The sequence below is a fragment of the Aspergillus aculeatus genome, assembly GCF_001890905.1.
Source record: "Aspergillus aculeatus ATCC 16872 unplaced genomic scaffold ASPACscaffold_17, whole genome shotgun sequence".
Classification (NCBI taxonomy): Eukaryota; Fungi; Ascomycota; class Eurotiomycetes; order Eurotiales; family Aspergillaceae; genus Aspergillus; species Aspergillus aculeatus.
In genome coordinates, this window is record NW_017962992.1 from 363,604 (window position 1) to 385,752 (window position 22,149).

The 22,149-nt window shown below is 54.2% G+C and overlaps 9 protein-coding genes across 9 annotated transcripts; 4 read left to right on the top strand and 5 right to left on the bottom strand.

The window, feature by feature from the left end:
• Window positions 1-174: 174 nt before the first annotated feature.
• Window positions 175-1,733, top strand: ASPACDRAFT_81471 (40S ribosomal protein uS5). The gene is made up of 3 exons (XM_020205877.1): window positions 175-530; window positions 712-969; window positions 1,028-1,733. Exons 1-3 carry the CDS (start codon window positions 264-266, stop codon window positions 1,283-1,285), a joined length of 783 nt encoding a protein of 260 aa, XP_020052544.1. The 5' UTR covers window positions 175-263; the 3' UTR covers window positions 1,286-1,733.
• Window positions 1,734-3,339: 1,606 nt separating this feature from the next.
• Window positions 3,340-5,516, top strand: ASPACDRAFT_81474 (cytochrome P450). The gene is made up of 4 exons (XM_020205878.1): window positions 3,340-3,772; window positions 3,834-3,868; window positions 3,926-4,726; window positions 4,785-5,516. The coding sequence occupies exons 1-4, from the start codon at window positions 3,382-3,384 to the stop codon at window positions 5,304-5,306; spliced, it is 1,749 nt and encodes a 582-aa protein (XP_020052545.1). The 5' UTR covers window positions 3,340-3,381; the 3' UTR covers window positions 5,307-5,516.
• A 1,537-nt stretch (window positions 5,517-7,053) lies between these two features.
• Window positions 7,054-7,947, top strand: ASPACDRAFT_81476 (uncharacterized protein; the record flags this gene model as incomplete). Its single annotated transcript, XM_020205879.1, has 2 exons — window positions 7,054-7,134; window positions 7,229-7,947. Coding segments are annotated over exons 1-2 (458 nt in total), but the record flags the coding sequence as incomplete, so codon positions are not given.
• Window positions 7,948-8,208: 261 nt separating this feature from the next.
• ASPACDRAFT_81477 (opsin family protein) lies at window positions 8,209-9,813 on the bottom strand. The gene is made up of 5 exons (XM_020205880.1): window positions 9,607-9,813; window positions 9,483-9,549; window positions 8,895-9,382; window positions 8,701-8,835; window positions 8,209-8,647 (listed from the first exon to the last, which is right to left on the bottom strand). Exons 1-5 carry the CDS (start codon window positions 9,738-9,740, stop codon window positions 8,566-8,568), a joined length of 906 nt encoding a protein of 301 aa, XP_020052547.1. The 5' UTR covers window positions 9,741-9,813; the 3' UTR covers window positions 8,209-8,565.
• Window positions 9,814-10,380: 567 nt separating this feature from the next.
• ASPACDRAFT_81478 (isoleucine--tRNA ligase ISM1) lies at window positions 10,381-13,552 on the bottom strand. The gene has a single exon (XM_020205881.1). It carries the CDS (start codon window positions 13,521-13,523, stop codon window positions 10,491-10,493), a length of 3,033 nt encoding a protein of 1,010 aa, XP_020052548.1. The 5' UTR covers window positions 13,524-13,552; the 3' UTR covers window positions 10,381-10,490.
• A 155-nt stretch (window positions 13,553-13,707) lies between these two features.
• ASPACDRAFT_125745 (UPF0183 domain protein) lies at window positions 13,708-15,682 on the bottom strand. The gene is made up of 2 exons (XM_020196840.1): window positions 15,377-15,682; window positions 13,708-15,323 (listed from the first exon to the last, which is right to left on the bottom strand). Exons 1-2 carry the CDS (start codon window positions 15,447-15,449, stop codon window positions 13,849-13,851), a joined length of 1,548 nt encoding a protein of 515 aa, XP_020052549.1. The 5' UTR covers window positions 15,450-15,682; the 3' UTR covers window positions 13,708-13,848.
• Window positions 15,683-16,062: 380 nt separating this feature from the next.
• On the top strand, window positions 16,063-19,578 carry ASPACDRAFT_46977 (putative kinesin family protein (BimC); the record flags this gene model as incomplete). The annotated part of the gene is made up of 2 exons (XM_020201872.1): window positions 16,063-18,591; window positions 18,649-19,578. The coding sequence occupies 2 exons, from the start codon at window positions 16,063-16,065 to the stop codon at window positions 19,576-19,578; spliced, it is 3,459 nt and encodes a 1,152-aa protein (XP_020052550.1).
• Window positions 19,579-20,011: 433 nt separating this feature from the next.
• On the bottom strand, window positions 20,012-21,190 carry ASPACDRAFT_46978 (uncharacterized protein; the record flags this gene model as incomplete). The annotated part of the gene is made up of 1 exon (XM_020201873.1): window positions 20,012-21,190. The coding sequence occupies one exon, from the start codon at window positions 21,188-21,190 to the stop codon at window positions 20,012-20,014; it is 1,179 nt and encodes a 392-aa protein (XP_020052551.1).
• A 261-nt stretch (window positions 21,191-21,451) lies between these two features.
• Window positions 21,452-22,109, bottom strand: ASPACDRAFT_81482 (anaphase promoting complex subunit 11). The gene is made up of 4 exons (XM_020205882.1): window positions 21,909-22,109; window positions 21,813-21,844; window positions 21,689-21,752; window positions 21,452-21,633 (listed from the first exon to the last, which is right to left on the bottom strand). The coding sequence occupies exons 1-4, from the start codon at window positions 22,048-22,050 to the stop codon at window positions 21,590-21,592; spliced, it is 282 nt and encodes a 93-aa protein (XP_020052552.1). The 5' UTR covers window positions 22,051-22,109; the 3' UTR covers window positions 21,452-21,589.
• Between the last annotated feature and the right edge of the window lie 40 nt (window positions 22,110-22,149).

Here is a 22,149-nt window from a genome sequence, read left to right on the forward strand (position 1 = left end):
CTATTGGAGAGCAGCAGCTCGCGACGGGGTAACCCACTTATCACATGATGTACCCGGACGGGGCTCCGATCGGATTGCCCAAAACGGCTTATCACGTAGGGTATAGGGCTCCGGGCTCGCTTAGCGCACCCGCCCGCGAAATTTCCCTCCGTGCCAAAACAGTTGTGGATAGCGAGAGAAAAGTCAACTCGACGTCGACAACCCCTCCCACGACACCTCCTCTCGCCCCTCCGACCCTTTCCCAATCGCCATATCTATACAACATGGCTGACGCCGCTCCCCGTGGACGTGGAGGATTCGGATCTCGCGGTGACCGCGGTGGTGACCGTGGCCGTGGCCGTGGCCGCCGTGGACGTCGTGGTGGCGCGAAGGAGCAGGAGAAGGAATGGCAGCCCGTCACCAAGCTCGGCCGTCTCGTCAAGGCTGGCAAGATCACCAGCATGGAGCAGATCTACCTGCACTCCCTGCCCGTCAAGGAGTACCAGATTGTGGACTTCTTCCTCCCCAAGCTCAAGGATGAGGTCATGAAGGTACGAGGCGAACGTTCAACCAAAATCACCCGGAATATCGACATGGAAAATTCTCGAATCGGCGCATGTGCTAGGAAGTGGACGCGCAATTGGATTGGATGCGGGTTTGGGAATTGGACAATGTCGAACGGGAACTGCTGCGGAATGGTCAGGTGCTGACGGTCATTCTTTTTTTTCGCAGATCAAACCCGTCCAGAAGCAGACCCGTGCCGGTCAGCGTACCCGCTTCAAGGCTGTCGTTGTCATCGGTGACTCCGAGGGCCACATCGGTCTCGGTATCAAGACCTCCAAGGAAGTCGCTACCGCCATCCGTGCCGCCATCACCATTGCCAAGCTGAGCGTTCTCCCCGTCCGTCGCGGTTACTGGGGTACCAACCTCGGTGAGCCTCACTCTCTGCCCGTTAAGCAGAGCGCCAAGTGTGGTTCCGTCTCCGTCAGAGTATGTCGCAATCTCGCCAGTCCGACTCGAAGCAACCCGTTGACTAACATGAATCCAGCTTATCCCCGCTCCCCGCGGTACCGGTCTCGTTGCCTCCCCCGCCGTCAAGCGTCTCCTCCAGCTTGCTGGTGTCCAGGACGCCTACACCTGCTCTTCCGGCTCCACCAAGACCCTCGAGAACACCCTCAAGGCTACTTTCCTTGCCGTCGTCAACACCTACGGCTTCCTCACCCCCAACCTCTGGAAGGAGACTAAGCTCATCCGCAGCCCTCTTGAGGAGTTCGGTGATGTCCTGCGCCAGGGCAAGAAGTACTAGGATAGTGCTTTGATGGGATAAACTTGCATGATTGTTTTTTGAATCGAACTATTTTTTCTACGGACTTCAAAAAGTTGCTCTTTGGCTGTAGGATCGGAATTCTGCACAGATTACGACTTTCGCGCCTACCTACGCTAATTAACGGTGTCAACGGATGTAATGATTATAAGGAGGAGCTTCGAGAACTTAGCGCAAGGTCAATTTAACCTCCATTTTCGCCAGTGACTACCGGGCGGTTGATATGGTACGGTGCGCCCAATATCTACTTTGTGTGTACTTCTACGGTCTCGATCTGGAAAGCAAGCATTCAAGTGCGGAGTAGATAAAAATAGAGTAAAAGAACGCATTTCGAAGACTAGATTTGGCCTGACTGTCCCTGACTGCCCCTTGGACTCGGGGTTCGTTACATGTGACGTCGCTAGGGATCGGGCCAGCGACGTCTGGTGTTAATGCCCATGTGCTGCAGAGGCCCATTCATTCAATCAGCCCAGAACTAAGGCGAATAAGGTTGTCATCTAAGCCTGATCCACATGAGAGGTTCAGACGCGTTGCTTATACCCGGCTTTCCCTCCACGCTCGCTTCGGAGCACTAGCACTATCGGTGATAGTACAAATGTTCTTGAAGTTCCGTATCCACCTTCTTTCTCAACAACTCAATGACGTTCCTACCAATTCCAGCCAAAGGGCGTTGGGTCTCACACCAGAAGAGTAAAACGCCATCAATCCGCGTGTCATACATCCAAATACTAATTAGTATACCATCAGGCAGTAGATCTAATTGCCAGACTTAAAGCCAATAACGAGGACTATCGTTAAGCCCTTCCGTATGCCTACTACTGGGTAATGACTTGGCCAACCCATAGCCTACTGTCCTCCGCATGTTGAGTGGAAAATCTTAGCTCGTGAGGAAACATACATCATAAGAGCACTTGTCAAACCCTTGCCAGAGATCCTCTGCTCCTCGATCTGGCTCTCGTCTAACTCTCTTACGAGATTGGCTTCAAGTAGGACTTTGCAAGTACACCCTATATCCCCTATCAACATAAGAACAAAGCATTCAGTTCGTCAATCTCTCCCTGCCGGCTGAACTCTCCTCGCTGCTGTTGGTGCACGTGCATCACAGACTGCTTATTCGCTTCGTGGGTCCCCGCACTTGGAAGCGGTGTCAACTATGCAGTCCTCCCTCACTTGACCAAGCCGAGAAAAGGTGATGACGACCTGAAATGCCCGAGTATTACCTGGAAACCTTGTCTGGTAGATTATCAGCCGTGAGGTCATGTTGAACCATCCATAAGTATAGCAGTTATCAAGGTCATAGATGGATGCTGCAAACCTGCCGGAGATATATTTCGGGAGGGCGGGGATGGATGGTCACATGATCCATTTAGTTGTGAGTCTCCGGCACGGTCGCTCACTGTATTACGACCCCCAACTCTATTCCAGCTTCTGAGTCGCCTCTGACTCCTGTACAACACAAGTCTATGCAATCAAAGTCCGCGACGAGGCTGTAGCATGTCTGCTCTTATGCATGTCGAGGAAGATGGCATCTCATTTTTGAAGTTATTGTCCGCTATGCCTAGGCTCGAGCACTGGCAACATACTGTGGAGCCGGGCATAGCCAGATCCCCACATATTCTGGTCATAGCGTTAAGTTGCCTGCTCTCCAACCTCATTCGACCCGACCAATCGTTCAGGCGAGGTAATCGTGAATCCTGGTTGAAGCTTGCATGTAATCTAGATAAAGAAGGTAGTGTTAGCAGGGGTGGTTGGTGCAGAGCATGATAATACCTGGAATATCATAGGCCACCTCAGTATGACAACAATGACTTTATCAGCGCCAATATAGCGGAATTCCGACCACTGTAGCAAGCGGAACAGGCTTCATGTCTAAAGCACATGTCAACCTGATCTGGCATCTGGGAAAATAATAATCCGCGTGCACTGGGTTGTGAGCGGAATGTGCCTGCTCGTGGGGTAAATTTACTCTGGGAACTTCTAAGAACAATAGCCATTGTCACCGCCTCTTTTCCATCCGAGAACCTCTGTCACCGGACGGCATCAACAACTCGCAGCAGAGGAAGATCAACGAGGCTACAATGATCTGGTCCACGGTCATTCTCGGCCTCCTCGGCCTGTACCTCGCTGACCGTCTAAGGGATCTCTTCAAGCATGTCCGCGTCGCGCAGCGCTCGGGGCTTCCCTATGTCGTGTCTGTCTTGTCCCCAGGCATCGTCTCCATGGCTTTCTTCGATACACCCTGGTTCTCCTATCTGGTCGAAAACTGGTTTCCCGCCCGACTGGCAGATACTGTGTACGATACCCTAATAAGTTATCGCTGGAGGGCCAGGGATCGACAAGCAAGACGATATGGCGATGTGTACCTGCTTGTCTTCCCGAGAGGCATCTTCTGCAGCGTCTCCGATGCGGCGGTGGTTTCCCAGATCGTCAACTCTCGGCAGAGCTTCACAAAGCCAATCCATCAGTACGGTGAGTCTTTTCCCTCTCCCTCAATTGTGGGTATGTGCTCACGAGGCTGATGCTCTTCTAGCGGTGCTGGACATGTACGGACCAAACGTCGTCACGGTGAGTGCGACACTACCATTTGTAGTCACACACCATGCCCATGCTTATTTCAAACAGTGTGAGGATGCAGAATGGACACACCATCGTCGATACACGGCAACAACCTTCAACGAAAAGAACAATGCTCTTGTGTGGGAGCAAGCTATAAAGCAGAGCCAACAGCTGATCGAGTACTGGCACGAATCACGACCGAACGAGACCAGTGACTGCTTTGTGGCGACTGACACGAGACAGGACTCTCTCAAGCTCAGTCTCAACGTCCTGACCGGTGCCGGCTTCGGCGTAGAGCTGCCGTTCAAGCCCCTGCCCCAGCATATGCTCAAGGGTCCGGATGACATCTTCAAGGACAGCACTCCGCCCCCGGCTGGGTTCGACTTTACATTCCGGTCAGTGATGTCCTACATGAACGAGCATATAAGCACAGTCGCGATAGCCAACAACTTGTTACCCAAGTGGATCCCCAGAGCATTGGTCCCGTTCTTTAGGCGAGACTTTGCGGCGCATCGGGACCTAGAGGTGTTTCTGCAGAGGTTGGTCGACAAAACGGAGCGGGAACTGGAAGACACAGACGCAGCCCACAACCTGGTGCAAGGAATGCTTAATCCGCGAAAGTCTCGGGACCAACAGACTTTGACTGACCGGGAGGTCATCAGCAACCTGCATATTATCACCATTGCGGGACACGAGACCACGGCAACTACGCTGCGATTCGCGTTCCTGCTCTTGGCTCTGCATCCGGGCGTCCAGGAATGGATGTATGAAGGTCTGGCGGCGGCAACCAAGGGGGAGTCTTCGGACGCTGGGACCTGGGACTACGGCACTATGTTCCCTAAGCTGGTTACCCCTCTATGTGTCATGGTGCGTACGGCCTCAAGCCTGTTTCTTTACAGCGGATAGCATACTGACCTGCACCTAGCTGGAGACAATGCGTCTGTACCCGCCCGTCGTAACTGTCCCGAAGTGGACGGGCGACTCAGCAAGGAAGATCCGTTATCGTGAGGAGGATTACGTCCTGGAGCCTCGCCTGAACATAAACTTGAACGTAAGCAGTCTTCACTACTCGGAAAAGTACTGGGGAAGCGACGTCGAACTGTTCCGCCCACAGCGCTGGGACGTGCGGAATGAGGATAGCTTTCTAGCCAAGAACGCGGGCCTACCCGGTGTTTCTGCACCAGGGCTGGAGTATCCTACCATTCATAAGCCGGTCCGAGGTGCTTACATCCCGTTCAGCGATGGCATGCGCGCGTGCCTGGGGAAGAAGTTTGCGCAGGTCGAGTTTGTGGTTGCATTGGCCGTAATATTTAAAGACTATCGAGTTGAGCTGGCAGACGATAGCAAGGAAGGAGTTCAGGATGCCGAGAGGTCATTACGAGAGTGTACCTCGATCCTGACATTGGCTTTGAGGAGAAACATACCGCTGCGCTTCCGTAAGCGTTAGTGATGGTGCAGGGATACTGTAATGACTAGTCCTTCTGTTTCAGAACCATTTCATTGAGAGAAACGGCGCATGACAAAGATACGGCCGCAGGTAATGGAATTCTCTCTTGTCGGCAACGTCAAGGATAATCATTTGTATGCAGTGGCTCCTTTATTCCCGACCCTGTTCTTTGTATTTCTTTCCAAAATGGCATTGGGGAGCATGTGTTCTTTCACCAAGCAAGCTATCACCAAAGAAAAGAAACATACTCTGAGAAGGGGAGGGGATGAAGCCCCACGGCTCCACTCGACCAGAGACAAACAAAACACCCTCGACATGGGCTCAGTGTGTTCCAGGCTGTGTGTTAGTCGTCCATTGCATCGTTTCCAGGTGCCATATTTCACTGCGCTTTTCCCCATCTTTCACCCAGCTAGCTTGCGCTGCCTCTCACAAATTGGCCATTCCCTCCAAGTCTTACCCTTTGAAAACTCGCAATTCCCAAGCAATAGTTCACCTCACTCAATCCCTCCCCAGCCAAAGCAATGAAAGAACACGCAGCACACTGGCAGCTTGCACTGCTAGGCGCGGAATTCTGGAACGACGTGGGGACGAGGAACCAGCCTGTCCACGACCTCATTGATACAGGTCAGTAACGCTGGTCCCTCTGCTGAGAACTGACCTATGATCTATGGAATGATCGTTTCAGACAGCTACTAACACGCTTTGAGGATCCTCTCTGTCCAGTTCATGATCAAACTCTCCATACCCGTTTTCCATTCAACCTTGTTAGTGAGGAAATTAGCCGTGCGCGGTCACTTACCGCTGGGGCTGGAGCTGGAGCTGGTAGTGCTGGTGACGGAGCTCCTTCCCCGGACATTGTTGACAGCAACAACACTTCTGCCACTTCCAAGTCTTCAGACAAGCCGCGGCGTCGTCGCCGCTACAGCATGAGCGACGTCTTTACCAGAATCACCGCATCCAACACCCCAGAACTGACCCTGACCATGGCCGGATCGCGCAAGGCCGAGCGTGCGAAGCGTTCGCGCTCCGAGAGCCGGACTTGCTCCCCAGAGCAGCAGTCACCGCAGCAGCAACAGCAGCCTCAGCCATTCAGCCGGTCCTCCAGCATAGCATCCAACAGAAACAACCAAAGCACCGCGTCGCTCCTCCGCTCCGCGCTCCAGCGCTTGAGCCGTAAGAGAATGGGGTCCGGCGAGGAGCAGATGCTGACGCCTGTGAACTCGGAGACTGCAGCAGCCGGAGAAGTCGGACATCATTCCCGTCTCCATCCCCAACCTCAACAGCAAGCACAGCAAGCCCAAGCCCAAGCACAAAGCCCACCCATCATTTTCTTCACAGCCGAGCAAGCCACCCCGACCAACCCGCGCTTAGAATTCCGCGGTGGCGCGACCTGGGCTCGATTTCCGCGGAACAGGCGTTCATTGGGGATCGATGTCTACTTGCCGATCGACAAAGCCCCATCTACTACCGCCACCACCGCTGCAGCGGATTCCACAGCGCAGACCGAAGAACAGACCAACGGAGAAGAGGAAGAGGAAGAAGACGAAGACGAAGAGGAAGAAGTAGAGGAGCGCGTCGAGGTCCTGCCCGTGGAGCAACTGTTCCCTCTCATCCACTTCCGGCACCTCCGCTCCCTCAAGATCACAGGTATGGTGCAGTCGTACCAGAAGTACATCTGGCAAGCGGCGTGGCTAAACACGGGCCTCGAAGAGCTGGAGCTCAGCATGGTCTGCCCCCCGCGCCTCCGGCAGTCCTTCGCCGGGAACTGGCCGTACATCAAGGGCGGATGGACGATGAATCCCACCCATTACAGTGCCCCTGTCTACTGGTACGTTCCTTTACCCTCAAACCCCCTAAGCCCCATCCCCAAGCCCCTGACTCCCATCTCCCCCCCCAAACCCAACTCACTGAATGATTCGCAGCGGCACCGGCGCCGGCACCCTCCCGCGCACCATCGGCGAAGGCGAATACCTGGACAAGATCGCCCTGGAGAAGGCCAAGATCTGCGCCATGGTGCAAGGCCCCACGCGCAACCGCCTGTCGATCCGCACCCTGACGCTGACGGGCTTCGTGGTTGACGCCGACCCCTTCCTGCTCTGGTTCGACGCCACGCGGCTCAAATGCCTGAACTTCAAAGATTACTGCCTCGACGCCGGGCTTTATCTGTGTGAGGCCATGCACCGCGTCTCCGTGCTGTATCCCCGGCTGCTTATGGTGGATGAAGAAGGCCGGGAGGCCGTCGTCGCGCGCCGGGTGAATCTGCGGAAGGAGTTGAGGGTCGTGCAGTTGAGGGGTGGACGGAAGGTTGGGGAGATGGCGTATACTGGGCCGGGGTGTTTGGATAGGGAGACTCCAGAGGGGGTGGGGGTGGATGGTGCTGGGCAGGAAGAGGAAGAGGGGGCGGAGGTGGGTGATGCCCCTGCCGCTGCTGGGTCAGTGTAAAGGAACAGAAGAACTAGGCCTTCTGGCAAGTCACCACCTTGATTTCTTACTTCGCGAGCGGGCCTCATTCTTTGGAAGAGTATTTTCTTCTGATCAGCTGCGTTTCTGTTCACCGTTCTCTCATCTTCAGATGATCTGACTGTTTTCTTTTCTTTTCTTTTCGTTTTTTTATGAATTGGTTTGGCGCAACGGAGTTCGGGAAAGGGCATGGCGATGGATGCAAGAGCGAGAGATCGGTAATGTCTAATGGTGCGAATACTGGGTTTACTGGAACGATGGGAACTGGAAATGTGTAATCTTAATGCGATAAGTTATTTGAAATGAAGAAAAAAAATTAGGATCGATGACTGTCAACTCTTTACACTTCAAATCCCAAGTTGGTGATACTGTAACGCCAAGGATCCGAGGTGGAGTATAATACTTCTTGGATGAACAAGATATTCATATCAACCTCACTGGTATAGCATGAAACTTGATTACAATCAATCGCTCGGTTGGATTATTTCCACGGCTCAACGCCCAATTTCGAACGACACTGATCATCATAAAACATACAGAATGTTCCTTCCTTCGCTGTCCGACGCCCCCATGGTAGCAGCATATTATCCCGGTTCATACTTCGATCCTCCGTCCACAACATTAGAACCATCAGTTCGGAAACATAAAACGATACGTTAAGTCGTAATGCCAGGCAGACACGCCGAGCGTCCAGTCATATCAAACCCCTTCTGTTCACACTACCTCCCAAACCGAAAATCCCAGTGGAATTGTCCGTCACCCGTCACTCTCCTTGAGATACATACAAGTCCGTCGCAATTTAAGCTCCGTTATCCTCACCGATACGGATGGCGCCCTCATTGCCGATACCGTTGGACCAGAAGCCGTCCACGTTAAGGGTACTGTCGTTCATGATTAGGCATTGAACGAACAGGGAAAAATGGCAAGCACTTACATTCCCTGAGCACTGTCGTGCGCAATGATCAGCCAGTATCCGATTAATCCCTGGGAGAAGATATCGTAGATGGCAAACAGAATAGTCTCCACATCAACGTTGATCTTCAGGGCCAAAACGCCTGCGGCGATGGTGCTACACGCATCCCTTATTAGCATACACAGTTATGAGAGGTAGAGCCTCGTAGAACTTACACAGGGAACAAAACCTTCACCAGCAGAGTCACGCCGGAGATGGTTCCGAAGAACTTGCGGGTCTGGTTATCCTTGTTGCTGGCGGCGCGGGCCCCGTTCACGCTGATGTGGTACACGGTCGTCAGGTATCCGATGGCACTGATGGTGAACCAGACCCAACGGCGTGAGGTGTGGCCGGCGAAGGTGCCCAGCAGACCCGAGCCCAGCATGATGAAATCGGCGGCGATGGCCACCAGCAGGTGAGCCCCGGGAAGACCGGACAGCAGACTCAAGCTAATCAGGCTGAGCGGCTCGGTCAGGAACCACAGTACGTAGCGCAGCCACAGCACCTGGCGGATGTAGTCCTGGTGCGTGTTGGGCACATGCTTGTTGTGCAGCTTGACGGTGTCGACTTTCCAGGTGATGCCGCCGCCGGTGGCGAGGGCGAGGTAGATGATGAAGGAAATGGTGGCGGAAAGGGAGACGAGAGTGTGGAAGAGGCGCTTGCTCTGATTTTTTTGGTCGAAGAGTTAGTGAGTGCATAAGATGACTTGAGTGGTGTCGAGATGGCTCGCGGGTACTTGGGGTTGAGGTTGTTAACGAACTTACCAGTGGTACACGAGCTCCCAGAATGTAGAACACCAGGGAAGACAGGGCCATGAGCACGGTGACGACCCTAGTAAGAGCGTATCGTTAAAAGCTGAGCTTAAAGCTTCCATAGGGAAAGACTAACCATAATGTGCGTTTGCCAGTATCATGGATCTCCTGGAAAATGGGCTCATTGCCTGGGATGACGGTGGGGATGGGCGCCACAGTCGAGGTCGGAGTCACCCCCGGAAAAGTCTCCTTGATGAAGGTCTCGATCATCGTGACGACGTTTGGCAGCTGGCAGTCTGACGACGATGATGATGTTGTTGGTGATGATGATGGAGGATAAAGGATGGATGGAAAGCGATAAGTGATGGTTATCGATAAGAGGATGCGGGGGATAAAAAGACAGTGAGAGGAAGGCGGAGGTTATATACGAGGAAGCAGCAGTCCAGCACCAGCCCTTTTTTCATCCTTCCTGAAACATCATTGCAAGCAGCAGTCGTCATGCTGACCTCGCTGCTGTCGTCATGGAAGTCGAGGTTTGAAGAAGGAATCCAATCAGAGACCATCAACTGGGAGGGGGAAAGGTGTCACAGAGAACCTTGGAAGTCATCTTTTAATCAGCAGCGAGCTCCGACTCTCCGACTGGTGGCTCCAAGGATGTTGCCTGATTCACGTTACCAGTCATTGAAGGCTGTCAGGATTCAAGGGAACATTGACAAATGGAGATTGGGGGACAGTCCTGAGTGACAAGGCAATGCCGCTAATGGCTAATGGTCTTTGAGGTCCATGACGTTATCCCCATCACCACCAATAAGCGCTGCAGAACACCAGCTATACGCAACCAGGATTCCCCGCAAGACTGATCTAGAATGGTCGCTGTGACTTACATAAGGTATGGATACTCTTTGCGTACGATTTGGAGTGAGATGCTAAAATTAAACTACACAGTAACTTATAATACAGGAATCCACTGCAGGAATCCGAGAATCCAGGAATCCGGGAATTGATCAAGGAACTGACCACTCACACCTCTGCAGTCGCAGCTGCAGCTGCAGCGTCCGATTCTTGCACGACTCCCTCGCAGCGATCGCACACCGTCTCTTCCGCCGCTTCACTCTCCGCAACCACATAGCGCCAGCACCGAGGACATTTACCCGCCTGCGGACTGTACACATACACCGTACCCTTGGCTCCGCTGGGGAGCTCATATCCCTCACTGTACTGCCATTCCGCCTGCGCGATCGACTCGGGGATCGGCTCGCCATGAGCACCGAGGCTGACGGACGACACCACAAAGAAATCGGGTAACTCGGTCAGATCCCGGTGGAACACCGACGCGGGTGTCGAGTCTTCGGGAAGGACAAGGTGCACAAATGACTGAAGAGAGGAGCCCAGCTGCTTCTGGCCGCGGGCCTTCTCTTGGACCGCCTTGACTACGGAATTGACGGCGGCCAGCTCCTGGTAGTCGGATTCGAGACCCTCGTTCTGCCATCCCGCAGCCGGGGCTGAGACAACGCGCTGCAGAGGATGCTGGCTCTGCGTCTTGATCGCCTCGGGGGTGTGCTCCCACGTCTCCTCCACAAGCATGGGGGTGATGGGCGCCAGGACTTCCTGGAGATGTTGGTAGATGTGGAACAGCGTCGTCTGCGCCGCACGCCGGCTTGCGCTGTTCTCGCCGTAGGTGTAGAGTCGATCCTTGATAGCCTCCATGTAGAAGGCCGAGAATTCCTGATTGGCCCAGCGGTTGATCGCATTCACGGCCTTGTAGAATTCGAAGTTCTGGCCGGCCTTCCGGCAGGTCAAGACCATCTCAGATAGCTGCTTCAGGGCGATGCGGTCCACTTGTTGCAGCTCATCGTACGGGACACGGTGCTCGGGGCGGAAATCCGACAACGCACCCAGCAGGAGCTTGAACGTCACGCGGTATTTGTGCAGGCTGGTGTGCACCGTTTGGAGCACCTGCTTTCCGATCACTACGTCGCGAGTGTAGTCACTGCTGGCGGCCCACATGCGGAGAGCATCCGGCCCAAGGGCGTCGTACATCGGAGCCTGGTTTTCGGCCTGCTTCTTCCCCTTGCCTTTTCTCGGCTTCAAGGGTGGCAAAAGCGATCCGTCCATGATCGCATGCGGCAGCATCACGTTGCCAATTGACTTGCTCATCTTGCGGCCTTCTTCATCCAAAGTGAACCCGTGGGTGATGAGGTGCTTGAAAGGCGCACGCGGGGAGGTGGTTTGTCCCGAGGCAAGCTGATGAGCGACAAAGGTGAGAAGCCCGGATTGGAACCAGCCTCGGTGCTGGTCGCTCCCTTCAAAGTACACGTCAGCCGGGCGGCCATCCTCACGGTAAGGGACATCCACTTCGGACCAGCTGGTGCCACTGTCAAACCACACATCCATCGTGTCGGTTCCTCGTCGATAGCCCGGACCAGTCGCGTCCTGAAGCGAGAGTGGAATCCACGCGTCATCGTTGGCTTCATCCGTCCACCATGCGTCAATGCCACGCTCCTCGATCACCTTCATGATATGAGTCACGCTATCCTTCGTGAGCACGGCCTCGCCAGTGCCCCGGTGATAGAGAGCAGGGATGGGAACGCCCCAGGCACGTTGACGAGAGATGCACCATTCGCTGCGGTTCTTGACGAAGTTCTCCAAGCGTTGCCGACCGGAACTTGGGACGAAGTTGACGTCGTCCAGCGCTTCCAGGGCATGGCCGCGAATGTCGGCCACATCGGCAAACCACTGTTCGGTAGCTCGAATGATGATTGGGCGCTTCGACCTCCAATCGTACGGATATTTGTGCTCGTACTTATGCTGAGTGAGGAGTTGACCTTGGGATTCGACATATTCCAGCACTGCCGCGTTACCCTCGTCGAGGACGCTTTTCCCGCGGAGCTGTTCGGGAGCCACGGGCATCGCCTTGTCGGTGAATTTGCCATGATCGTCCACGGGCGCGAAAGCGGGGATGCCACGCGAGAGACAGGCTTCGTAGTCTTCCATACCGTGACCCGGAGCGCAGTGAACCAGTCCCGACCCAGAGTCGGCCGTCACGAACTCCGCCGCGATGATCGGCTGCGCCTCCGCAGCCGCTCCCTTGAACAGAGGTCGATACGTAGTCTGATCCGCCAGCTGAGAACCGAGGATCGCCGGCACGATGACCGACAGGTTCTCCTTCAGTGCGCTTTCCAAGTATTCCAAGCGCGATTGCGCGATGAGCAGGTGGCCGTGCGTCTCCGACTCGACGATCGTGTACTCAAGGGCCTCGTGAACCGCGATCGCGGCGTTCGCCGGGAGCGTCCACGGCGTAGTCGTCCAGATCACCGCACTGACCTCCTTACCCTGGAGCAACGGATCCTGGGCAAGATGCGCCGGGATCCGCGCGAGCGGGAACTTGACCATCGCCGCGGTCGACACATGGTCATCCTTGTATTCCAATTCCGCTTCGGCCAGCGCCGTGCCCGTCGACGGGGACCAGTAGACCGGCTTGAAGCGCCGGTAGATGAGTCCCTTCTCGACCATCGCCCGAAAGATGCCCAGCTGCCGCTTCTCGAAGGCCCGGTCCATTGTTTTCCAGTGGTTGGCCCAGTCGGCCATGACCGCGAAGCTCCGGAAGCCCTTCATCTGGGCCTTGACCGTCTTGTCCGCCAGCTTGCGGGCGGCCTTGCGGATCACCGCCGCCGCGCTGACGCCGTCCGCAGTCTGGAGCTCCTTCTGCGCCTCGAGGGCCTTGAGCTCGATGGGCAGCCCGTGGCAGTCCCAGCCCGGCACAAAGCGCACCCGCCGCCCCAGCCCCAGTTGTGTGCGGCAGATGATATCCTTGGTGATCTTGTTCAGCGCGTGGCCGACGTGCAGTTCGCCGTTCGCGTAGGGAGGTCCATCGTGGAGCACAAACGGCCGGTCGGCCGGGCGCTCACGCTCTTGCCAGGCGTAGAGGTCGTCGGTGCATCGGCGCAGGTATTTGGCCTGGTCGGCCGGCGTCACGCGCGCGGGGAACGTCGACTTGGGGAGCTTGAGCGTCGACGACCAGGACCGAGCGAGCGTCCGTGGCAGTTCCGCCATACTATTGTCGGGTCATATCCCGCCTTTTTTGGGTCAGGTCAGGTTGGGGTTGCGAGAAAAGGCTGTTGGAGGGTTTCGAGTCGATGGGACTGCGGACTTTTGGGGAAAGCTCCGGTGCGGGTAATTTACAAATTACACATACGGAAACTTTGGTGAGTTCAACCAATCAAAGGATTTATACTAAGGTCAAGTGTGTATTGTCAAGCCTATATCAATACCGAGTAATACCCGCCCGCTGCTTCCAGCATGTTGCTAGTAGTCATGTGAAAATGGAATGAAAAACATATACAAGGCTCCTTTGAACGCCAACGCCTTCATGACTCGGTCAGTACAATGTCAGGCAGCTCACCGCCCCGTTCTTCATGACCTCAAACAACAGGCCCGGAAAACCAAACAGCTCGGTGTTCCCTAGACCTCCATCATGGGCCTCTTGCCCGGTCCTCTGCCCCTTCCCGGTGCTTTCTTCCCACCCGCCTAGGAACTCGACACTGCTTTCCGGACTGTCGCCCCAGCCCCGGTTCAAGATCATGGGTCTTTGCAAGGCACGCTCCTCCGCGGCATTTGCATAGGCTCCCTTCCAGACTGAACGCAGTTGCTCCGAGATCTCTTCGTAGCGAGTCTCAGATGTGAGGGCGTCGTCGGCTGGGTTGTGGATAATCTTCCAGCGACTGCGACGGTGCCGGTTGAACGGATACGAGCCTGGCACGTTTCCATGCAATATGATCTTGGTCACTACCAGCTGGGAAGACGGCGAAGGCGGGGTTGGATCCGGGAGGTCGGATCCAGGGAAGGCCGGGCCCGATGCGGTAGGGTACGAGATGAAGGCATCAAAGCCATGATGGAAGTAATTGAAGAAGCACTCGCTCGGAAGAGAGGATGGGTCCAGCGTGGGAGCCTGGGAGGCTTCGTCATCCGAGTCGTCGGTCACGCTATTGTTAGACGAATGATCCAGGTCGGTGACATCGATCCCGCGCCCCGAAGATGGGCCCATGTGCAGAGCGTCCTCTCCAGCGCTACGGCCTGCGGCGCGATGGATGGCTATTCTGCGATCGTTCTTACGGTATATTGCATCCGGCGGTCCGAACTCGGCAATCAAGTCCTGCGGAGTGGTTTCTGACAATGTTATCTGGGTCGGCGGGGATGACCGTCGGATCGCTTCGATCTTGCCAGCCCCAAAAATCAGGAACTCCTCGATCTCATCCGGGACGACCTCCCTGATTTTACCGACCAGCGCTGGGGAACGCGGGTACTGGGGCTGCTGGGTAAACAATTTGTTTCGAGCCTCCGGCCATGACGATCCTTGGAAAATGGACATCGAGGTTGCGGGTAATGCAGCCGATGAAGAAAGTAATGCTACAAAGTCACACTGGTCCGACCATGCTGAGTTCTGGAGCGGAAAGGAGAATGCGACGCCGGGATAGGATAACACGTAGGTACCATACGGCGATTGGGGGCTGTCGGGAGGTATGTATTCTCCAGGGTAAGAGGGACCAAACAAACGATTGTAGATGTGGCGAAAGTTGGGCCCTTGCTGCGTGACGGAGGGCTCTTGCGGTTTGATGCCTTTCAGCACCTCCTGGTTCTTGTAGACGAGGGTGATCTTCGAGAAGTCAAGCACTTCGATCAACCGCAACCTTTGATCTGGCCCATCGAACCGCAGGCGGAGACCGCTGGATGGAAGTTGTAGCGTTACGGGTTTCCGGAGAGGTTCCGAGGACGAATATGCGATATCTATTGCGGGGTACGTCTGGGGATGGGACTTGACGCGGCTGAGCACATTGTGGAGGGAGGCTCCCAGAGCTATACAGACACAGGTTAGTGCTGTTTGAATAAAATATAAGGGTTCAACATGCTTATAAACCCCAGCCCTTTTCCAGGGTAGATCTGGGCTTGTGGTGAAGGCCTGGAAGAAGAGGAAGAAGTCATGATGGAATATAAACCAACTGCATGCTGAGGCGGAGACGGTGAGGGGCGGGTCGGATTAGTATATGTATCTTTGAAGGTGTTTGAAGGTGCCAGGCTGCACCAAAGCACAACCACTGAAATTTCCAAGGCGAAGCTAGACAGATTACGTGTCAGGATAAGCCCGGTGATGATGCAGAAGCAAAATTATAATTCCTGGAGAGCAACAATGATAAGGACTGTCAGGAGGAGCACGGAGCGGCGATGAACGCATGCTATCATGTGAGATGGAGGCATGACGAGCAATCCCGCCGGCACGTGGGCGGTGAACCCGCTTTGTTTACATTTTCCGCTTTGAGACGGGAAGTCAATAACAGCGGATCAACTAACCATAACCAACAGACTGACAGCACCTCCTGAACCAAATTCGCCGACCACCGCCTATGTTGGTGCGCATCTTTCAAGCATTTCTGCAGATTTAGCTTGAGGCGCGACTAATTTCATAGATCACGCCTGTATCACCTTGGATAACCTCATCTAAATCATCATGGCTGGCCCCCCACGGCCTGCCTCAGGGCTGCCAACCAGACGAACAGCGACAGCGACGCGCCCGACCACAAGAAGACTCGGATCTACGATGTCAACCACGGAAAGAGCGGCATCTCCAGCGATCGCATCCAAGGCGCCCTCATCTAGCGCATCGCGTGCCACGAAATCAGCGGTCGAACCTGCTAGCATTACCGCGAAACGGAAAGAACGAGACTTCGAGCGCGAGATCAACGAAGATACGAGCATCCATGTCGTCGTCCGGTGCAGAGGCCGGAATGACCGGGAACTTAAGGAAAACAGTGGAGTTGTAGTGTCCACGGAAGGCGCCAAAGGACAAACCGTGCAATTGTCGATGGGCCCAAATGCATTGGCCAACAAGACCTACACCTTCGACAAGGTCTTCTCAGCGGCTGCCGACCAAATCACCGTCTACGAGGATGTCGTGATCCCGATCGTCAACGAGATGCTCGCTGGCTACAACTGCACCATTTTCGCGTACGGACAAACAGGAACCGGAAAGACTTATACAATGTCCGGCGACATGACCGACACGCTGGGCATACTATCCGACAATGCCGGTATTATACCTCGTGTGTTATACTCATTATTCCACAAGCTGCAGGACACAGAAAGTACTGTCAAGTGTTCTTTCATCGAGCTGTACAACGAAGAGCTCCGCGACCTGCTTTCGGCCGAAGAGAACCCCAGACTGAAGATCTTCGAAAATGAGTCAAGGAAAGGCCACAGTGGAAGTACGCTTGTACAGGGAATGGAGGAAACGTTCATCGACTCTGCGTCCACCGGCATCAAACTTCTCCAGGAAGGTAGCCACAAGCGTCAAGTTGCCGCCACCAAATGCAACGATCTGAGTTCCCGGAGTCACACGGTGTTCACCATTACTGTGATGACGAAACGGACAACGGAGTCTGGCGAAGAGTATATCAGCTCTGGAAAGTTAAACTTGGTCGATCTGGCTGGTAGCGAGAACATCCAGCGCAGTGGGGCGGAGAACAAGCGTGCGGCAGAAGCTGGTCTTATCAACAAGAGTCTGCTCACTTTGGGCCGGGTCATCAATGCCCTGGTCGACAAAAGCCCACACATCCCCTATAGAGAGTCGAAACTCACTCGTCTCCTGCAAGACTCACTTGGTGGAAGAACCAAGACATGTATCATTGCGACCATCTCGCCGTCGCGCAGCAACCTGGAAGAGACGATTTCCACATTGGACTATGCATTCCGGGCCAAGAACATTCGCAACAAACCCCAGATCAACTCCACCATGCCGAAAAAGACCCTCCTGCGAGAATTCACAACTGAGATCGAAAAGCTAAAGGGCGAGCTTATTGCCACGAGACACCGGAACGGCGTGTACATGAGTGTTGATGCATACGAAGAGATGACCATGGAGAGCGAGTCTCGCAGGATTGTTAACGAGGAACAACGCGCGAAGATTGAGTCTATGGAGTCTAGCCTGCGCCACAAGGTCCAGGAGCTTTTTTCTCTTACGAGCAATTTTAACGACCTCAAGAAGAACAATGAAGAGACACGGAATGCACTGAAGAAAACGAACGATGTCCTCGAACAAACCGAGATTGTCCTTAAGGATACCAAGTCGCAACTTGAAGAGGAAGAAATTCTCCGCAAGGCGCATGAGGATACAGAGGCTCACCTTCGCGACATTGGGGCTGGTCTGCTTTCCACCTTGGATACCACTGTGGCGGACATCAATGGACTTCACGCAAAAATCGAAAGGAAAACCAATCTGGACTGCGCCAACAAGGAAGCTTGGCAGGTGTCTGCGGCCGAGGTTTCGGACGTGACCCAGGTGGTCGATTCCAGACTCGAGGACTTCCAGATGCAGCACTCCGAGCTGGTGGAGGCCATGTCGAACAAAATCAACGAGTTCGTTACGACTGAGATTGAGAACATCGAGTTGAACAAATCGCAGCTGCTAGAGACTAACGACTTTTTTGACAAAGCCGAGCGGGAGGCCCATTCACAGACATGCGCTGCCCATGACGAGATGAACGAAGTACTTGAAGAGATTAAGGACCTGCGTGAAGAGGTCAAGGGTAAAGTCGGTGAAGGCCTCAATGGTCTGTCTGCCGCTGCTGCTCGCATTTCCAAGGAGGTGATTGGCGAATTCGCGGATTTCAATGCCCAGCTTCATTCATCTTACAGCACCCTTGGGAAGGACCTCAAATCTGTATTTGAGGAAATGGTGGCTCAATTGAACGGGCAAAGAATGGAGATCAACAAGCTGAGATTGGAACTTCAGGAAGCCAATCAGAAAGCTGTCGAGGCGAATCGCAAAGTCTCGTCGCATTTGGCACAGACTCTGGAAGAGGAGAATGCAAATGCAGAGGCTGAGCGTGATCTCCTGCTTTCTCAAGTGAAGTCTCTCATCGAAGACTCCCGCCAAAGGCAGTGTAGCCGTCTCAAGGGCAGGATCGACACGATGCGTACTGAGCTCTCTGCTTCGGGTGACTCCTTGGAGCATGCGACCGCCCATTATGACCGCCAGGTTGATGAATGGGTTTTCAAGTCGGAGCAATTTGCTAAAGATGTGATTGCCACTAAGGACGAGATGAAATCGAAGATGCAGAGTGACTGGGAGGTAAGTTTTAACTCGCATCATTCCTCTTCAAAAACATCAATACTGACCACCTTGCAGAGTTTCGAACAACGCAACGCATCTATTCACAAGACAACTGAGGCGGTGCATGAAGAAACCGTTCGAATCGTTGATGCTCAGATGAAGAATATGAGTAAACAGATGGAAGCTTTGGATGATTTCGTAGCCAAGGCACGCTCTCAGAATGGTGTTTACCGAGACGCCCATCTTTCAAGCCTCCAGAACATGTCCTCCAACGTGCACGAGTCGTATGACTCAGTCCACACACAATTGTCGGACCTGGGCAGTCGTCTTCAGGAGTTAAAGGAAGGGGCCATCCAGCAGCAGACAAATCTACACGAGTCTGCCATGCCGTTGTCAGACGATGTGAGGAAGTCGCTCTTGGAGCTTCGCGAACGCATTCAACGCCGAGCATTCGCTGAGTACGTTGCGACTGGCATCACCCCCAAGAAGCGTCACTATGAGTATCCTGCGGATCTGCCTCGGACTGAGGCACATGAGAACATCAAATCAAGGTTGAGGACCTCTAGGGAGTTTACGGCTCTTCCCTTCAGTGGCGAAGACCGAATTTCGGTGCTTGATAGCTCCCCTGCCACCACACCGGCGAAAGGATTCATTTTTCACGACACCGAGGACGAGGTAGGATCTCTACCACCCAAGACCACTGTCACACCTTCCAACAGCGGCCTTAGGGAAGTCGATGCAAACGTCGCCGCCAAGGGCCTCGTAGCTAGTGCGGCCGATGACAAGGCCACGCGCAAGTCCTCTATCGTGACGGTTGATGCGGACTGTGATGGTGCAGAGCAGCCGCCTCCCAAGAGACGTTGTTCAAGCACCACGACCGCTGACGCCAAACTACCTCAGAAACTACTCAACCGGAAGATGGCTGGAATCATGGAGGGCCCAGAGAATGTACCACCTGTGGAAACCCCGAGTGGCAGAAGACTTCGAAATCGGCCTTCTCCTTGATCTTATCACGTTTTGTTTTTTTTCGCTGTGCGGAAGCACACCGCTCGCTCATACCTTGCGGCAGGCGTTTTGAGATACCCCTGGTCTTGGCTAAGATAAATCTGGAGACGGTATTCGCTTGTTTTTGTTTTGCATTTGTCTGTCCGCGTTTGGAGCATTGTTACTTGCGGGCTCCCCAATGCCTGGCGTTTTGTTCTCGTATAGGGTTCCCGCGGGATGAGAAGATACCCGGGTTTGACGTGATAGAATTCTACAGTCATGGACTTCGAAGTTTCGCATCTTCCAAATTCGTAGTGTAAAACCCGAGTAGATGGGCTGAAGCCTACCTACAGCTAGACAGTGACGCCGTACGCTAAAAATGCATCTCGCCGAGCCGATATGTTTTCCAACTCAAAAGGTATCTTAGTACCAGGATGTTCCATCGGCCAAACCCCTATAGTCCCATCTCTTTCCCAGCGGTAGCGTCCTCAACCAAATCCTGCCCATTCTCATGCTGTCCCTGCTCCACGCCATGTTCATCCATCTTCACACCCGGGGAAGACTCCACTTCCGCATCCTCAATTTGCTCCCCCAGCCCGCCCGCCTCAATCACCAACCGCAGCTCCGCCAACCGCTTCGCGAACTGATCCATCATCTCCTCCAACCGCTGACAGCCCCGCTCCTTATCCCGCTCCTTGCCCAGCAAATTATTGATCGGCAACCCCGCGGTGCCCCGGATCTTCAACATCAGTCCCCCGTTGACCGACTGCTGCCCCTGCCCCTGCGACGGCGTATTATTCGTATTATTCTCGAACGTCGGCGCCGGGCCCAGCTGCGTATCGAGCACCTGCCACGCCGGCGACAGACTATGCGCCGAGGTCACCACCATCGACTTCTCGTCACTACCACTTGGAGCACCGTGATGCGGCTCCTGCTGTTGCGGTGGCGATGTCGCTAGCATCTCCCCACCAGCTGTAGCAGTAGTAGTATTCCCAGATTGCTCTTTCATCTCCTCCACCCCCAAACCACCACCAGGCAACGCATAGTCCACGTCAAGAATCACGTAGTGCTCGCGCACTCCTGGTATGGAATCCGGTAGTAGGGAGGGTCCTTTCTCCTGATCTTCGTATGTGTTTTGTGCCCCTTCTTCTTCTTCTTCTTGTTGTTGTTGCTGCTGCTGCGGTCGACGCGATCGAGTCTTATTGTTGTGGCTCTTTCGGGTATTGGGATTGTAGGCGAGGGTCGGATCGGATTCGCTCTCCAGCGCGCGGAGGGTGGCTTCGGTGACGATGTCGGTGTCGTCGTCGGCGAAGATGTAGTGGACGGTTGGGTGGTGGTATTCGGAGGTGTTGGCGTCTTCGATGAGGGTGAAGAAGGGCTGGAAGGCGGACGTTGACGTTGGTGAAATTATGGGTTGGTCGGTGAGGGGGGCCGGGGGGATCGTGGCTGGTGGTGGTGGTGGTGGGTCGGGGATGTTTTCGAGGTGGTGTTGTTGCGCGGTTGGCGGTCGGTCGATGACGCTTTGGGGTCGGGAGGTCGGGAGGTGGTTGTGGTTGGCTGAGATGCGGCGGATGGATTGTTTGGATGGGGAAGAGGAGAGGGGGGACGGGGTGGTGTGTTTTGGTAGAGACATTTTTGGTGGGAGATGGAATTAGGGTGAGGGAGGAAGGAAGAGTGAGGCTACATCATGGTTGTGGTCTATGTTCGAGGGTGACTCGGGATAGCTCAGGGTCGTATTGAAGTGAGTATCGATCCAATCTGGGGAATTTGGCTGCGATCGAACGATTGGCTGGGTTGCACTCTTATCGATAAGGCGGGATAAGACTGGTCAGGTGATCCGGTCGCCGATTGTAAATACTCGGCGCTGCTTGGGATGGTTGCTAGGATGGGGTATATGTACATGAATGAGGAGATGCAGAATTGCATATAACAATGAGCAATGAAAGTGAAAGCAGATATAATGGAATGGGTATCGTAGTAGCTGAGCCTGTCAACGCCTTCTTCGAATAACCAGCAGATGGTCCTTCATCAGCTATTGTTGTTGTTGTTCTTCGTCATTTTGTTTCCATTCGAATTCTGCACGTACAGCGTAAGTGCATATTCAGAAAGTGATGCCATGATAATGACTTACTCTGTCGGCACATGGGACAGAGCCCCTTGGAGGACTCTTGCTGGATCCATGTCATCAAACAGTGCTGGGTTCGGTCAGTAGTGTCTCGCTTGCGCCATGAGGACATTGGGATCCGCAATCGCACCATATGAAAGGAATGGCCACATTTCCCAAGCACTGGAGTCCCGCATCAGTTAAGTTAGAAGTGACTCCGATAACGGGCAGGAAGAAGAGATCTCACGTAAAGAGCAATCGTCGCCGGGAAACTTGCAGGTCGGACAGGTACCATCGAACTGGACGCGGCAGATACCACAGACCTCATCGTCGGGCATGTCCCAGCGCCAGGTCGCGACGGCGTTCCACTCTTTGATAGTGACCTTCATGATTGATTTGGACTTGAGCTTTTACTTAGGTTGGACAACAGACCAGAGCATGAGAGTGAGGGCGCAAAACTGGGAGGAGGAAGGAAAGTGGAATCGATA